This window comes from Perissodus microlepis, chromosome 10 (assembly GCF_051167445.1).
Source record: "Perissodus microlepis isolate ML-2025 ecotype Zambia chromosome 10, ASM5116744v1, whole genome shotgun sequence".
Lineage (NCBI taxonomy): Eukaryota > Metazoa > Chordata > Actinopteri > Cichliformes > Cichlidae > Perissodus > Perissodus microlepis.
The window spans coordinates 1,064,980-1,083,918 of NC_140470.1; the positions used below are offsets into that span (position 1 = coordinate 1,064,980).

At 44.9% G+C, this 18,939-nt stretch overlaps 1 protein-coding gene across 6 annotated transcripts in view; it reads right to left on the bottom strand.

The window, feature by feature from the left end:
* Positions 1-16,427: 16,427 nt before the first annotated feature.
* zzef1 (zinc finger, ZZ-type with EF hand domain 1) overlaps positions 16,428-18,939 on the bottom strand; it is a 30,633-nt gene continuing 28,121 nt past the window's right edge. For all 6 annotated transcript variants that reach the window (XM_084941398.1, XM_084941396.1, XM_084941394.1 and 3 more), the window contains exon 54: positions 16,428-18,844. In XM_084941398.1, the coding sequence (XP_084797524.1) occupies positions 18,764-18,844 (81 nt within the window). In that variant the 3' untranslated portion in view covers positions 16,428-18,763. The remainder of the gene's footprint in view (positions 18,845-18,939) is intronic.

Sequence of the window (18,939 nt, forward strand, 5' to 3'; positions counted from 1 at the left end):
CATGACTGTGTGGTTTGCAGACGCTTTTTCTGTCCTCTCCTCTGAGGGACCCGTGGCCAGCCTCCGGATAGTTCCCTAGGGACAGAGTCGGACCAGAATCAGTTTTTCAGTGTGTTAGGCAGGGTATCCAGGGTTATGGATATTGCTCTGTCTGAGAACTCTGTGGAGGTGGTCCCATTGGCGCTCCTGCACATGAGACCAGTCCAACAATGCCTGCGTCTGTGCCCGCACCGGTACCACCAGTCAACAGTGGTAGTCTCTCAAGGGCTCCACCAAGCTCTCTGTTGGTGGAGGGACTCATCCAACCTGGAGTAGGGCCAAGTGGTGGGTGTGGTGACCCACCATCAGTTAGTCTTCACAGGCGGCTCTCCAGTCGGGGTGCATTCAATGAGAGCTGTAGGGTCAGTGGCCATTGGACTGGCCTCTGGGCATCCCGGCACATACTGGAGCTGCAAGCTGTCGTCCTGGCACTCCGGCAGTTTCTGCCTCGATGGCATGGGTATCATGTCATCATCAGGACAGACAGCACGGTCGCGGCAGCCTATGTCAACAGGATGGGGGGCTAGGAACTCCTGTTTCGGAGGGACCTCCTATTCCAGGCAAGCGGGTCTCTGGTCCAACTTCTCCCCACAGGTTTCCAGCCTGATGGCCTGGCCCCTATGAGGGAGAAGCTGCCTGCTGCCTGGCTCAGTTGTGTGAATGTTGCAGGAGTCTCCTGCACCATCAACCTTGGTTCTTTGCATGAAAGACCATCTCTCCAGCCTCAGCCTGCTTGGAGACACATTTCAATCAAACCATCAAACCATGACCGGTTTCACACCTGCACATCTGTTTTATATGCAAACTGTGGGCTGGACTAGCTGGACTGTCTTAAAGACGTATCCACGCGTCAGGACCAAGAGGGGTAACCTTGGTTCTCTCACTCAGAGAACCAAGGTTACAAAATAACCGTACACTCTGTGACACTACTGTGTTTATCTTCTGTGGGTCTTATACAGAAAAGTATGGCACCATTTTAAACTTTAATGTAGATGGTAATGAGCAAGAACAGTGGTTTTGTTGCATGATTAGTCGTCAGATGAGGCAAAGCTATTGATGTGAAGTTGTCTTAGAAGCCAGCTTTCTTGGCATTAGGCCACCTTTACAATCAGATATAAATTCCTCAGATTAGCGTTCAGTAAAAAGCGATGGAAGCCTGTTTGATGCAGTAGCGATCCCGTATGCCTAACAGGAACAGATAACTTGGAAGATATGTTAGAAGCAAGTTCATTTCAGAGATGTGTTAAAAGGACGTTCCCTGTCTGGGCTCATTGTGTAATAGAAATCTTTTTTTTAAGTTTATGTATGAGCCCTCATACAGGTGGTTGAGACACCTGAATCTTAAATGCAGTGACAAGGCAGCTGCATCTGACGCACAGCCAGAAAGCCTCTTTTCTACAGTATGAGTGCTCCATCACTCCGCTGTCACACAGACATGCACACTTTGGGAAAAGTGACAATTAGGAAAAGGGAAATCCCAAAGAAACAACAGTGCAGCGCTGTTTTCCTTTCAGTTTTTCAGTGATTTGTTTTCCAGTCATTCCTGCTGACAATGAAATTTCCAACAATCTTCAGCTGTGACAACAGTAATATTTTAATACTTTTCCTTTGGCCTTATTTCCAATAAGAACTAATCTTTGTATTTATAAGCATGCAAACACAAAAGCTGGCAGGTCATGTACGCACACAGGCTCTGCTGCCGTTTCAAGTAATAATGGCCATTAACTATTAACCAGCTCCCACTCGTTTATGCTGAGGCTTCATTGTCTGTCAAGGTCATTTGCTGAGAAATGATCCTGGGCCAGGAGGGCTTAATAAAAATGACGGAATTAAAATATCATCTTTCATGGCTGTGACTCCACTGGACCATCCACCCGGAGCCAGAATGAGTTCTAGTACAGTGCACCTTTAAGAACATCACATTGTGCCGCAAGTTAATGATGGAGTTACAAGTAGACCACTGCAGCACATTGTTGTGCATCAGAGTGTGACCTGAATCTGGGGCAAGTGGATGTGGAACAAGTGAGGCACAAGTTGGAGCTCGCATTTAGCAAAGCTCCACATTGAAGAGAACAGCAAAAATATGTGCAAACTGGATCTTTGTATGTGTGCATGTTCCTGCACACGTCTGACAGTTTACATTTAAACTAAAGGCCTTAGAGCTAAAATAATTTGATACAAGCAGAGGGAGAAACGTTTGTCACTCACATGTGCTGCATTTCATCTATAAAATAACACTCTTAAGAGACTGATGCAATGTCCCTGAAGAAAATGAGCCTAATTAGATCAGCGGATTGTAATTCCACTGGAAACAAAGACACATGGGATGGACCATAAACCTGGTCTTCCTACCACAGTGACAGGAATCTACAACAATGCATGACACACATCTTCCCCAGTCCATCCATCCATCTTCGTCCACTTCCCAGCTCTCAGTATGGCACAGGTCGTCGTGCAGGCCTCCCCCCTGCTAAAAAAATAAGGAATAAAGAATCAGGCAGTGGAGCACATTGCAGTACATGTGGTTAGTTACCCACCATCCCTTCCTCTCTTCATCATATCTGTTACTTCAGTAAGCCCCAGAGTCTGGGCTTGTGGGCACGGTGGACGCTCCCCTGAGCCTGGACAAGCTTTCCCTCTGCAGGAGGCAGACCTCTTTACTCAAAAACATCTGTTCTGGATTTATCAAAGTACACAGAGTACATCTGTGCATACGTAGTAAAAGTTGTTATGTATGTGTCGTGGAAGAACCCAAACGCAGGATTCAGAAACAGGAAGTTAAGTTAAGGTGCAGCTTTATTGCTGGGAAAAGTCTACATAAGAAATAAACATCACAAAATGAACCAGAATCCTAAACGTGAAACTAAAACACTAGACTGAACACTGGAACCTCGTGGAAACAAACCAGGACTGAGAGCGAGGGTCAGGAACGCAGCACGAAGAGAGTGCAGGTTAAACAACAAGCCAGGGAAGACTGAGGACTAAAATACACAGGATGGGGAACAGGAAGAAACACAGCTGGGGCAAATCAGACATAAGGAGACGAGGGAGGCAAAACGAGATACACTGACGTAGGACGCAGACTATCAAAATAAAACAGGAAATACGACACGCACGCACCGACGTGGATTCAGACACAAACAGAGGGAACACGGAGTGACTGAGGAACGACAGAATAAACCTAAGAACTAGAAATCACAAACCAGACGAACCAGAGATCTAGAAATACAAAACACAAACCAAAAGCCTGGTAGTCACGAACCACGATGAAACCCAAGGATCAATAATAGTACAAAACACTGGGCACCGACCCGGGACGGTGACAGTACGGTGTGGACTGGAAGAGGCTTTTTTAAGGTTCCCCATATGTACCTTCTAATATTATTATTACTATTCAACACACTAAGTAGTATAACTGCTGAAATGACATTGCTAGCTTGACCATTTCAAGCACTTTTTAACAAAAATCACACCTACTTACATATACAGTAAATATGATCACAAAGCTCATTCACATGATATGGTAAATAGAAAGGGTTTCTACAGGACGCTGTGCCATCCTTTGAACAATACGCTTACTAATTCTGTAGGAGTTCAGAGGGTAAGTAGCAGCCAGGTCCTGCTAATCAAACGCACTGATTATCAGTAAGCGTGAACACCTCTGTAAAAGCAGGCGCCTTCACAGTTTGCTGGTCAGCTGTGTGTTAACGTTTGATGTCCGAGGAAATTCACCCAAATAATCCAAGTGTTACTGTACATCTATGAATCTACAGGCCTCAGTTAGCATGTTCAATGTTAAAGTTCACAACAGTACAATTACAGAAGGGCCCTCAGTGATGATGTGGGAGACTGATAAAGGTTTAAATTTGGGTGGTTCTACTAGCTACTGAATCATGGGCTGCATTTCAGTTGTCACACAGTGATTCTGCATTTTAGCTTCATTTTTGTTAAATAAATAATGAGAATGTCACGATGTTGTCCATCTGAGTTTGTACTTACATGATCTGAAATCTGTCGAGGACTAGATACATTTTTATTATCCTCTGTAAATAGTAAATAGTTTGTTACTACAATAAACGAAGTAGCTGCCCAATAGACACACTTCATTTGATCAACGCAGTAATCTTATAAACATATTTCGCCTCAACCTCGTGTACTGCGATATTGTATTTGAATATTGTAAAGACGAGTGGGCCAAAATTCCTCCACAATGACGTGAGAGACCGACAGAGTCATACAGAAAATGATTTGCATGCAGGACTGCAGAGGGAAAACATTATTTTTCACATGATTGTATGTTTGATATGATTCACAGCATCTCTCTTTCACATAAACTGGACTTTTTTCTCTACTCAGGTTTTTAACTTAATAAGATCCTTTGGTCTGTGAATAACTCGAGATGTGGACGCTTACTGTACTTGCTCCAACAACAAAGCTACAGCATAATCATAAGATGAACATTTTAGCTTGACTTTCTAATGTTACTAGCCAAACTTGAAAGAGGAGAGGATGAAAGGATGAGAAGAGAAAGGAAGGAGATGATACGGAGATCTGGTATAAAAGACTAAAGAAAAAAGTAGCAGAGAAGAGAGGAGGAAGAGCAGCTGCTGTCCTCCAGGCATGCCGACATGTTGGTAGATTCACCTGGCGTGGGCAACCAGCTCTGCTGGAAACATTGGGGACTAATACAGGCTTTATGATTCTCTACAAGCTCTCAGTCATCTCTTAGTAGCTGAAAAGCCTCCTACAAGAAAATAGCGTTACAACTAGAGGTGTCTTGTGTCACAGATGAGCAGTGAAGAAGAGCTGACAGCACTATATCCCGATATCTATGGCTTGATCTTTGCAGCACCTGTTACAAGCCTTGAAATGTTTCCCACCAGAAAATATGACGAGTAAGACACAAACTCAAATCTGACTTGCATTTGTTTGGAAAACAAACAGCAAAGCCGGCGACGGCCCACTGGAGCTTTGAGAGTTACCGATTTCTCCTGAAAGCGTGTTTATACCTGTAGCTGCAGAACACACCGTAGGAGTTTAAAGCTGGCCAAGCAACACTTCCTTGGCTCTAAAGATATGTAAGGCATGGCCTGGTCTCTCATACGCCTAAGTCTGACATTTTGGGAAATACAGTGAGCTGTTTTCCTAAGACTTAGCCTGCATGACAAGACTCGTGCCATTTTTATCTCAGAGCAGTAAGCTAGCTTAGCATAGAAGCTGGAAACAGGAGGCAGCTTGAAAGAAGCTGAGGTTTGAGTTTAATGATGTGCTGAACAGAATGTCTCTTAATACATCCATTGGACTCTTTTCTGGTTTCCCAGACAAGACACTGGGCCACTGACCAGAACCTATAGTAACCTATAGTTGCCATGGTTCTGTTCATGCAAAGATTCAAGAAATAAAATACTCTATGAATGTGAATCAGTCAGTTAAAGAGTGGTCGGTGGAATGTGCAACTTTGGACGGCAGCTGCCACTTGCTATGTATGCTAAGCATTAACAAGAAAACAAATAAGTGTATCTTCCAAAAAATCAAAATTACAGTGTGTAAAATCTCACCACTAGATGTCAGTAGATTGCAGATTGGAGTCAATTTGGTTTTTTGCCGTCACAATTTAAGTGCATAATCTTATCAGTGGAGGCTGCTGTAGGGTAGAGGGTAGCCTATGGGATGATCTGATATCCTCGTGTCAGTGTTGTTCCCACATCATCATAATAAATGTTGTTCCAGATCGTGCTAGGCTATGCGTCTGCTGTTTACCTCAGCTGCCAATGCGTGTCCACTTCCATTTACTCTGGAGGAGGCTGTAAAACGTTATGAAAGGAGTTCAGTGTAAGTGTAACAAGTTAGTGTAAAAAACAGCAAAGCTTACTTCTGACTTACTGACAATGATACCGAAGGGAGTTATTGAGGATATCTTTTACTTTTTAGTAAGCACTGCTGTTTTTGCCACTGTTAGCTGCTGTTAGCTATTAGGCCTAGACTTTGTGACACTTTGTGAATAAACTCTCATATGATGTGAAAATGTAACCAAACTGTTCTTGAGGGAAACCGTGATTTTTAAGATACCCACGGCTACCATTAGCTGGCATAATGTTAGCTTATAACCAGTTGTTGTTGTTTAGCTGGCCTGTTGTTAGCTAGGAAGGAAATGAGACAGCATGTCTAATGTGCTAACAATAAGTAATTGTGACAATATTGGGAATAAGAAAGCATGTTTATTCACATTTCCATGTTAGAGCCATGACTTCAGACCAGGAGATGAGGCCTGAGGTGAGGAGGTAGAAGATGACGTGCTGTCCAGATGTTGGTCATGTTGTCTCTTTCTTTGTATTTTTACTTCTTTGGTGATAAAACATAAGCATCCTTGATGTCTTGAGGCTGAAGGTGCAGGCATGAATTAAAATTTACCTCCGTGTCTTCTCCTTCACCTTTGGTGTGCCATGTATCCCCGACTCCTAGCTGAACACATTATATACGATTGGCAACTGTATTCAAGATGGTGGGGAAACGTGGTTGGTTCTACAAACTAGCATCAACTGGCATCGCTTCAACTGACTGTACTCTCAGAAAAGCTTGAACTCTGTTTTGCAGTCTGGGTAGTGTGGTATTGGGTTCAAATTACATTCCCCTTGCTTTTTATGAGGCAGGATGAACAGGCACATTTTTTTTAAACAAAACCCGTGAAAGCACATATTTCAAACAGTAAACTCACCACATTTATGCAAGTTATTTACTTTTGTTTATTTTGGGAGTATAAATCTGTTTATGCAGTCAAAGTGTAATAACATTTTTAGAAAATCTTGGTTTTAGATTTAGGCCGTGGTTAGGCAAAGGCCAGCGGTTATGTTCATCGTTGTGGTTATGGTGAGGCTCTATGACATGAATGTACGTGAAAGTAATCTCTGATAAGACCTTCACACTGAGCTCTGTGCAGAAGCAATGACGACCCTACTGGAGGTACAGAACCCCTGGAGGGGACAGTGTTAGGTGTTTGGTACAAATGAATCTTCCTAATAAAATGATGCTCCTGTAGTAACTAACATTCAACTACGTACGTTTAAAATATACTGTGATCAGTTAGAATTATTAAAAAGTTCATGGTGACTGTGAGTTTGTTCATTCAATGTAAAATCCATTAAATAGAAAAGTAGCCAAACTTATTTTCATACAGAAGGAATCAGATTTAGAGGAAGAGCTTGGTATGAAAACATAGTTGAAAGAAAACTTTGACAGCCACCTATCCCACACAGGGATGTGACCCTTACATTTTATCCAAGCTGTCACTTTTACACATTTTCTAGTCTTGAATTTAAAAAATGTGTTTAATTCAATCCAATTTTATTTATATAGCGCCACATCTCCAACAACTGTTGCCTTAAGGTGCTATATATGCCTTTGAGCAAGCACTTGGCGACAGTGGGAAGGAAAAACTCCCTTTTAACAGGAAGAAACCTCCGGCAGAACCAGGCTCAGGTACATGTGCCACAGGCGGTTGGGGTGGGGGAAGAAAGAAGGGACCAAAGACTTACTGGAGATTAATAATAATAAATGACTAAACTGAAATGACTTGTTGTGTCTTATCCATCCATTTACACACCACCCACCACTGCTGTGTATGTGAGGTGTTTGTCTGAACCCCAAACAGCTGGTTAGAACATTATCTCATACTCAAAGGAGCCTGCAAAGAAAAGCGTCTGGACTTCTTTAAGTTGCTTGAAGACGTTTCACCTCTCATCCGAGAAGCTTCTTCAGTTCTGAAGAATCTCATACAGACAAACTAATTTGGGTGTTATTGACCAGTTTCTCGTCCAGGTGAAGCGATCAATAAACGCCCTTTCATTTCACACAGGTTCAGGCCACAACAGGCCAGTCAGTTCCTCTCGTCTCCATCGCATTAGAGCCATTATCTCCTTTTAGTCATACACAGCCCTCGTCCTAATGATCCAGATTAGCGAACGCGCTTGGCACCACGGCTGTCATATTGGAAGCCGCAGCTATCCGTTATAGTCCACCTTCCCCTTGTGCCCCGGGTGGCTGTTCCAATAACAGCCCTCCTCTAACCCAGATAGGAGCGCAGCGAGAAATGAGATCAAAAACAGCGAGCTTCTCTCTCCCAGTGCGATCACACAATAGTGTGCGCCTAGCTGCTAAATCTGGGTGTAGTCCTTCACAGCGTCCTATTCTCACTGGATTCCTCAAACTACCCAATTATCCCCGATCCTCTTGAGAGGTGACCCATCGTGTCCCAGGAGGCTGAGTGGAAGTGGGTCTCATTATGATATGGTGAAGGTAGAATTTCCTTCATCGTGGGAGCAGTTTCATCAGCGGGGTTGTGGAAAATGTCCAGAGATGTGAGCAGACTACACAACCATTCGCCCCCTTTTAACAGACTCCACAGTGAAATTCTGTGTTATTATTGGTGATATTATAGCGGTTCCATCCACTATAGGAAGCCTGAGTGGAAAACACTTAAGTCATTTGCACCAAAGTACAAAAGCAGACACGAACAATGATGACGTACGTGAGACTCAACGTCCAGTGAAGCTGGAAAGACGACAAACACTGGAGCAATCAGGAAGCTCTGTCTCTTCTCAAAGTTATGCAGGAAACGTATTTCATATCATATTTCCACGATCTTTCCTACATTCCTATGTAGCCATCTTATCTGTTTTGTGGCACCATCTGTTTATCAGGACGAGCAGTATGTCTGTGTGACACGAGTGGATGGAAAAATGCTCGGTGCCGTCTACACGAGCACAGCACTGATAACAATCACTTTACTAAACACTCTGGCTGTGTCCCAATTCAGAGACCGCACGCTTGAAGTACGCATTTTGAGTGCGATTACGTCACCGCCACACAACGACGGCTGTCCCAATTCGAAGTGTACTTCAAATGCGTACTGCAAATGCGCCGTCAATTTCCCCAAATATCAAGCGTGGTCCGGTGCACGCTTCATGGTCCCATATATCCCACAATTCATAGCGCGGCGGTCGGTCAAAAGTAAGTACTGAATATGATGTCACTTATTTATGTTATTAATGTTTAATAACGAAGAACATTAAAACATTACTGTTGGCCACATGTCGGCAAAATTATGTGACATTAGTGATGTTTGTACTTTCAGCGTTAACTTGGTTTTAAAGCCTCTACATCTAAATATTTATATAGTCGACCTTAATCCTACAGAGAATGTGATGATTCTATGGATAATTAAAGTCAGTCATATATCCACAAACACAACAAGCTGAAAGTCAGTGATGCTGCTCGGTTTGCAGTCCTGAATATCACGGCACAAGCAGGATTCACTGCACTGTTAATGTTAGCTATGCTATATTGCTGCCTCTGTTAGCTGTTCCCAGGACTGCGCTCTTCTGGACAGAGATCTCCGATGTTGTTCCCGGGATCTGCTGGAGCCACTCGTCTAGCTTGGGAGTCACCGCACCAGTGCTCCGATTACCACTGGGACCACCGTCACCTTCACCCTCCTCATCCTCTCGAGCTCTTCTCTGAGCCCTTGGTATTTCTCCAGCTTCTCGTGTTTCTTCTTCCTGATGTTGCTGTCATTTTGACCTCGGGACTTCCAGGTTATACTGGGCACAGATGTTTCTGTACACTATGCTGGCCACTTGGTTATGGCGTTCCATGTATGCCTTGCCTGCTAGCATCTTGCACCCTGCTGTTATGTGCTGGATTGTCTCAGGGGCATCTTTACACAGCCTGCACCTGGGGTCTTGCCTGGTGTGATAGACCCCAGCCTCTATGGATCTTGTGCTTAGTGCTTGTTCCTGTGCTGCCATGATTAGTGCCTCTGTGCTGTCTTTCAGTCCAGCTTTGTCCAGCCACTGGTAGGATTTCTGGATATCAGCCACCTCCTCTATCTGCCGGTGGTACATACCGTGCAGGGGCCTGTCCTTCCATGATGGTTCCTCTTCTCCCTCCTCTTTCTTGGGTTTCTGCTGCCTGAGGTATTCACTGAGCACTCGGTCAGTTGGGGCCATCTTCCTGATGTATTCTTGGATGTTCCTTGTCTCATCCTGGACTGTGGTGCTGACACTCACCAGTCCCCGGCCCCCTTCCTTCTGCTTAGCGTACAGCCTCAGGGTGCTGGACTTGGGGTGAAACCCTCCATGCATGGTAAGGAGCTTTCTTGTCTTTATGTCAGTGGCTTCTATCTCCTCCTTTGGCCAGCCTATTACCCCAGCTGGGTACCTGATCACAGGCAGGGCGTAGGTGTTGATGGCCTAGATCCTGTTCTTACCGTTCAGCTGACTCCTCAGGACTTGCCTGACCCTCTGCAGGTACTTGATGGTTGCAGCTTTCCTAGCGGCCTCTTCATGGTTCCCATCCGCCTGCGGGATCCCCAGGTACTTGTAACTGTCCTCTATGTCTGCAATGTTGCCTTCTGGTAGCTCGATCCCCTCAGTTCTGACTACCTTCCCTCTCTTTGTTACCATCTGACTACACTTCACCAGCCCGAATGACATCCCGATGTCATTGCTGTATATCCTGGTGGTGTGGATCAGTGAATCGATGTCTCGTTCACTCTTGGCATACAGCTTGATTTCATCCATGTACAGGAGGTGGCTGACAGCTGCTCCATTCCGTAGTCGGTATCCGTAGCCAGTCTTGTCAATTATCTCACTGAGGGGGTTCAGGCCTATGCAGAACAGCAGTGGGGACAGAGCATCTCCTTGGTAGATCCCGCACTTGATGGTGACTTGTGCTATGGGCTTGGAGTTGGCCTCTAGTGTTGTCCGCCACATCCCCATTGAGTTCCTGATGAAGGCTCTCAGGGTCCTGTTGATCTTAGCCGATATGATGCCTGACAGGAGCTTCCATGTAGTGCTGAGGCAGGTTATTGGTCGGTAGTTGGAGGGGACCGGTCCCTTCTTGGGGTCCTTGGGGATCAGGGCCGTCCGACCTTCGGTTAGCCATTCCGGGTGTCTCTTGTCAACTAGCAGCTGGTTCATTTGTGCTGCCAGACGCTCGTGGTGTGCAGTCAGTTTCTTCAGCCAGTAGGCGTGAACCATGTCGGGGCCTGGTGCTGTCCAACTCTTCATACTAGAGACCCTTTCTTGGATATCTGCCACCGTGATGGTTACTGGACCCTGTTCAGGGAGGTCGCTATGGTCTGCCCTCAGATCCACTAGCCACTGAGCATTGCCGTTATAGGTTGCGTCCTTCTCCCATATGCTCTTCCAGTATTGCTCCGTCTCCAGCCTTGGTGGTGCTGTTCTCTTATTGTTCCCCTGCCACTGAGAGTACACCTTTGCTGCTTCTGTGGAGAACAGCTGGTTTATTCTCCTGCCTTCTATCTCTCTGGTGTTCCTCCTCAAGCGGCTGGCCAAGGCTGTGAGTCTTTGCTTGGCAGTTTCCAAGGCCTCAGGTATGGACAGCTTGCTGTATTTTTTATGCACCTTCTTTGTCGCATCTTTCTGCAACTCCGTTAGTTGGCTAACCTCCCTCCGTGCTACTTTGATCTTGCTCTTTAGCCTCCTTCTCCATGGAGGGTACTGCTCCTTCTCCATGTTCAACTTATAGCCAAGCATCTCACTGATCACTGCTGCCGTATTGTAGATCAGCTTGTTAGTCTCGGTAAGCGTGGCTGTAGGTATCATCCGTAGTGCTGCATTAACATCATCGAGGAGACCTTCTGAGGGTACTTTACGTAATCTTGGTAACCGGCTACGGGAGATCCAGGTTTCAAGTTTGGCCATGATCCTACCTTTCAGGTCAGTTCCTCTCGCACTCAACGATCCTTCTCCTATCGCACTTGGGGCTTTGTACCCAATCTCGGGTGGGGGTGATGATATCTCCCCACTGACCTGGCGTCCTGGCTCCCCCCTTGCCGTAGCATTTATGTTGTACCTCGTCAATATATATATATATATATATATCATAATAATCTGATAATACATATAATATTGTCCATATTATATTTACATTACCACAGTGAGATGATTTTAGTCTCATGAACAACATTAACTAATTGTTATTTACTAACTAATCTTAAATGACTGTTCAGTACAGAAATGAAGCCCAACAATCATGTTTTACAGTCCTGTGGTTTCAGCCTCAGATACTCAACTAATCAAAGTGATGTCATGACAAAAATGAATGACCAACAAAACATTTTTCTCCTTCATTTCTGTCACACAAAGCTGTATGAAACGTTTCTCGCAGTTAGTATCATGGTTGCTAGGCAACCTGAACAGCGCGACGAAGGCTAGACCGTCCCATTTCACAAGCCTCTCACTTCCGCACTTCTCGTACTTACAGTACGCACCGTGCGTAGTACGCGTAGTGCGCGTACTTCAAGCGTGCGGTCTCTTAATCTGGTCGTAAAGTCTGACGTCACTAGCCGTGTCTGGGCCTAAACTCCGCTGCAGGTCCATATATCAAACGATCACTATGGCATTACTGAGAGTTGAAAAACTGTCTAAAGTCTTTCATCTTTAATAAAGTGATCAGCGTTCTGCTCTACCAGGTGTAACAATTGAGTTTAACATCCAGGCATCCATGAAAACGGAATTTATGACATTTAACGGAGTTAGAAGTTAGCAGGAAGTTAGCTCGCTAGCTTCTATCTAAATACAATATAGCATGTCCTGACTGCGGGGTTTTGGAAACAAATTAAAACGTACAGCTCTGTTATCACTTCCAACATAATAGAAGACAGAAAAGTAAACAGCAGTGACGTTTGTAGGGTTACTGAAGTTTGGCTAGCTGGTATATAATGATGTGCTACGTGACCGCTAGCGACACAGCTATGTTAGCATAATATAAACAAGCTAACTTTTTTTCCACTCGATAAAAGTTAACGTGAGTGTTCTCGGTGGTCAGGAACAAATGTAATCGCATGGCAGGATGCTTTAAAAGGACCAAACTTCAGCCAGGAGAACAACTGAGATAATCCATCCACAATACGAGGTTAGTCATTCATATACTGCTGCATGGGCTGGGCTGTAGTTACATCCTAAGGTTTTAAAAACTGAGCTTAAATAAATGATTAGCGGTAATAAAAGTCGAGGGAGGTCAACAGTGATCACTGACTGTTTTAGGAGGTGTTTGAGATTAAATAGAAGAAGATACAAAACATTACACATGTTAACAACACAAAAGCCATATTAAACGCAGACTACTTTAGGCCCGGAAGTAGGATTCGTCACGTCATCACTTAACGACCGGATAGGGACACAGCCTCTGACATCACTGTTGGAGGCGGTTACAGGTGCAGCCCTGTCTCTGGCCACACCGCCTCCACACTTTGAGGAGCTTCACGCTGGTGGCATCATCATCATGACAGGCATGAGTTGCAATCAAGAACGTGCGAGGAGGCATCTGAATATGACGCAAATGACACACTTAGCATATGTGTGGTGACAGTGAAGAGGGGGAGAAGGAGCCACAGCAGGCTGACCTCAACTGCCCGAGCCGCAGTGTGGCCGCTTAATTCATCTGAATGATCTAAAAGGAAAATGATGTGAGACAAATGGGGATGCTGGGATTCAGGAAGGCTTCGTAAAATGTGTTACTGCTAAAAGCTACACATTTGTAAAGCACTGGCAGCCTGATTCATTTGGTGCTTCGTGATTCAGAAGTGTAAACAGCTGAAGGAGACGATCGTGAAAAGCAAACGAGGTCTGAGGCGCGATGCTGCTGTCGTGCATATGGCCCCGTGAAACAAGCTCGGCGTATTGTGTCTCTTTGTTTGCTTCTCTCACTTTAGTCATGAACATTGTGTTAACATAGCTCTCTCTGGCTGCCTAAACTTTTTCTTCCTCTCCAGCCTTCTAAATATTTGTCCTCTTGTATCTACAGAAGCCGGGAACGTTCTCTTTCTATTTTTTCACTCCACTGTGATTTTTCCCATATCGCATGACCACATTATGCGGGTAATGTTTAATTAGAAGTCTCTACATTCCTTCCAACACTTAGAAGATGGAGCTGAGTCATTTCTGACATATTTGTGGGGATATCAATATCACATCTCTGTCCTCAAACCATTTTCTCTGCGCATAGATGAAGCTGTGCAGTGTCCTCACATACATTTCCTTTAATAATCCACAGTCTTCCATGGTTATTATAGAAACATGGTTATTCATATTTAGTTTTTATTTCTTGTTTTTGTTTGTGTTAGAAAAACGGTGACACATTGTTTCAAATGAATCAGCAAAACTGTTTTTCTCCATAAAACCAAATGTTTGGTAGATGGCTGTGCTTATGTTGGTGTGTCTTTGTAGACTCACGGCAGGGAGACTCAGACCTGACAGAGATGAAATCTGTGGCTGCACAGGGCTCGAGGTCAGCACTGTTACCTGACAGCAACATAACCCAGGCCGGGGCATTTCTGCGTGGAGCTTGAGTACCTAAAGTTGACCTTTGTGTGACCCTCAGCGCTTCATTGCTGGGCTGATTTCATGTCAGTGCTGTGATGGAGCCGCTGCAGGTGGAGGCCAAAACAGAGTGCAGCTGAATACGAGGAGAAACAGAAGCGTCTGCTGATGCTACAGTGATGACAATTATTTTGCTGAAATTCAGTTTAGATCTTTTTGTTAATTATTGGAAAAAAAAGTTATGTTTGAAAACGGCTGCCGTGTGTTAACGATTCAACATCAAAATGTGCATTTTTGAAAGTCTGCAGACGTTACAGTGATATTTATAAATGCTAGATACAGTCACAAGAGCATTAAATCTGCTTTTGCCTTCAGAAAGGTGCTGGAAACATTCCTCAGAGGTTTTGGTCCACACTGACATGACAGCATCGCACGGTTGCTGCAGATTTGTCAGCTTTTCAAACACATCCCAGAAGTGCTCAGTTGGAATAAGATCTGGGAAAGTGGCGACCATTCACACCAGTCGGTTTGGCACCAGCAACCGTTCAAAGCCACTTTAATCACCTTTCTTTCCCTTTGTGATGCTCAGTTTGACCTTCAGCAGGTCATCCTGTCTGTGGCTAAATGTGTTGAGTTGCTTCCATGTGGCTGTATTTAAGTATGTGAAATAATTATTTATTCATACAGATTTAGTGTGTTGGTGGTGATTTCCCATGTTGGTGTTATTCCTCATTATCATTGTGTTTGTCCAGGATCAACGTTGCGTCTGCGGACATCAGATCGTGCTTCACATTCACAGACAAAGAGTGCGATGGTAAGGGCAGAGAAGTGGAGCTACGTGCTGCAAAAAGGGAATTACAGTCAGTGCAAGGGAGAGCGAATATGAAGGAGACGAGTGATCGTGAAGGTAGACGAGTTTAAATAGCTGTGGTCAACCATTCAAAGTGAACGAGAGAGCGTAGAGGGTGGAGATGAGCACTGGGTGATTTGTGTTTGGAGCACAGCAGGAGGAGTGAAAGGTGCTGAGACTCGCTATGATGTGTGGTTTGGAGACAGTGGCTCTAAAAAGTGCTTGAGGAGGCAGAAATAAAGGTTTAGTGATCTCCACTGTGAGTGACCAGGATTCAGGGATGAGCAGAGGAGGATCCGTGGATATCCTGGTCAAAGGATGTTAAAGGTGCAGCAGAGATTTATTGATGCAGTGAATGGGGACATGGAGAGGGCTGGTGTAACAGAAGAGGAAGGACATCGTGAGGTGGAGTCAGATGATCTATTGTGGTGACCCTTAAAGGGACCGTAAAAATGTCATTTATAGCTCTTAACCCTCCTCATTCAGTGAACTTTCCTTCAACTCAACGTCGAACACTTGGAGCTCCGCAGAATATCCGCACAGCTTGAAAACAGTTTCTCACAGTAGCATGCATTCAGCATTTCTTTCTTGAAAGTGCCACATTTTGGGAGGTTTCCCCATAGATTGCAGCTCGTGCAAGCCTTTTCTTTTTCTCCACCTCAGGTGAATAAGCGCAGCGGGAAGCTGCATGAACAATCAGAAGGAAGCAGGACACGGAGGGGGGGTGCACCGGAGGAGGGGAAGCAGAAGAGCTGACTCACTCCAGTGTGGGGGCTTTTGTGGCGCAGCGGGGCACTGAATCATCTGGAGCCTTATTGAATATTTCCTCCATTTGATGTCATTATCGCCCCAGCGATCATCGCCGCCATCATCAGCGCTGTCCCCGAGACTCTGCTCTACAGGCAGGGGAGGGCTAGCAGGAGACAGGCAGGCTGACCAGGAGCTGATAACGCTGAATAAATCAAAGTCGTACGACGGGGCTGCTCAAAGAAAAAACAAAGCGAGCGGTTTTTGTTTTATAGTGCAGAGGATAAGATGCATTTGTTTTTTAAGAAGTCAAAGGGTGAAAGCAAACTACTGATGGCGCTGGCTCACTGTGTGGGCTCTAATCACTGCTGAACGGGCGATCAAACTTTATTTACCGCAGCACACACGCTCGCTGCTGATCCTACAGAAAGATGACAGCAGGCGCCAAATTTAAGTCATTTCTATCTTTTATTAGAAATGGATGACATTTCAACCCAAGCAGGACTTTAGTTTTACCTTCGGTGTGCCATGCATACAAAACCAGAAGTGTCGGTGTTAGTGCCGGTAATGTTTATTTGTAAGGGGTTGATATCAAAGTCTTTTTTTTCCTCCTGTGCAATTAATATTCACAGATATGTACATTCAGATTAGTCAGCCTCAAATATCAGCGTGAAAAGAAAAGCAACGTTAAAAGTAAAAAGTTACAAAAACCCCTCAAATTAAACAATATATTTCTCTTTTAAAATATAATTAATAAGAACTCCGGTAACACGAGTTAAATTATGATTGCTTCAGTTTAACCATAGGCACATAGTAGATCGGTGAGGCGTTGTAGAAGCCCAGCGGAGGGCACATCTTGGCCTTTGCTAACTGCGGTTGATGTTTGTGTGAACAAAACCACCAAGCAGTCCGTGTGGGGCCACTTCAGAATTAAAAGATGAAAAAATAAAAGAGACACAAACAAAAAAGACGACGCGACGTCTAAAGGTTTCCTCTGCGCCTCGCAGGTGGAGGTGCGATATGTGAGAAACACAACGAACTCTACCAGGATCTCTCACAGACGTTCACAACGACAGTTTCTTTGGTATAAAACTACCACGCCTTCCTACAACTCAAAACAGAAAACTGCATTTATTCAATAATGATTGGGAATCAGACATGCAAGACTCGAAGCGTGACGTGGCCACGTGGCGCACGATGAGACGAAGGGGTTAGACGACACGTTTAGGAAGCGACTGAACGTGAGGAACTCTGATGTTGAACAGCAGCTCTATTTTACAGTCAGATTCACTTCATACTAATGTGTCACAGGGTCAGCGATGAAAGTGGAGGCCTTCGAGGGATCGGGCGCTTCTCAGTAAAACTTCACGTCCAAGAATATCATTTGACATCATGGTAGTTTTTCATAAAATAGTGAAACGGTCTCAGATTTCCCCTCTGCTGTCGTCTTCATCCCCGTCCTGTGTGCCTTCGTTCCCTTATACACAGGTCAGATCCATGTTTAGCATATTTATTGTGACACGTCGATTTCACCGTTCAATGAGAATTGTGGAAAAAAAAAAAAGGAGGAAGAAAGGAAGCACAGAGGGTAAAAAGTAAAGGAGGAGGCGGCAAGGAAGGATGGAGAGGGATTAGCTAGTAGGTCATTACTTTCTCTCTGTGGTGACTAATGAGACTCGAATGTCCCGGACAGTATTTTTAGGATGCTCCTCGTGTCCACGGAGACGCAAGTCGCCAAGGTGACCCGTTTTCACCACGATCAACTGAAGGCTGTATCTGAACGGCTTGTCGTCGTGTCTCAGTGTGCAGCCGGGCCATTTCACTGTGAGAGTGGCAAAAACATCCTAGATCTGTAATATTTACCTAAAGGTTGCAGGTCGAGTCTAAACGTGTGGCGTGTCATTAAAGGGCGTGCCTGCACGACACCAGGACTTTGTGTGTCTTTTTACAGGATGCCCTTAACAATAATAACGTGTGCAGAACGACCTCTTTTGCTTAATTGTAACATTGGTAAAACCTTCCTGTATGTTTAAAGCAGACGACAGAGAGGGGGAGACCCAACTGTGTCTCACTGCTTCCATGTGAGGGGCGGAGTCTCTCAGTCACGCCCTGCAGCGCTCTCAGAGAGAAAGAGGCATCCTGCTCAGTGACAATGACAGCACTAAGGTGTGGTTACATTTCCCAGTGTGCAATACTAACAACAGGTCTACGGGTCTTTTGCACATGTGGAATTATTGTGCAGCGGTGTCGCTGTCGTGGGTGTGTCAAAATGCAAGCACGAGGAACATTAATGTAGAAACCACCTATGGGAGTGACTGATGAAGCCAGCAATGTCAGCTATCCCGTGTCTGAAAAGTGCTTACGCAACCCAGAGTGGCCGCTGTTCAGAAGGGAGGGGAAAGGCAGGAAAATTAGGAATAACACTTACCCTGGAAGGCTGCAAATTTGGCACACTTGATGTCATTTAGCACAGATTCTTCAAGTCCAAAAAATAATGACAGTTACACCCTACATTTGTTCCAGTTTCAGTGAATGCACATGCTGATATAACCGAGTCCCCTAAGGCAAAAAGGATTGTAAGTGTGGAAAGCTGTTCGAGTCCCCTCCACACTCACGTCCACAGTGCTGCACTGCGAGCTACCGTCTGAAGAGTAAGAGGGGGTCCTGGTAGAGGAAAAGCAGTAGATGGTAAACCAAGGTTCTCCTCTGGATCTCTGTGTCTGTTAAACAAGCAGAGTCAGGATGTGTCCCCTTCAAGTTATTCTCCTTCTTCCCTCGGGTCCTCTCACGGGGACATGTTGAGTAGCTTCGTAGATTTATTGGGGTAACTGATGGCCAGGCTGATGGCAGCAATGTTCTTCAGTGCCTACACAGAAAGCAAAAGTACGTCAGGAAAAAGCTGCAGGTACAAAGAAATACTCAGCACTGACAGTTCATCTATACAGCATCACATTACAGCAA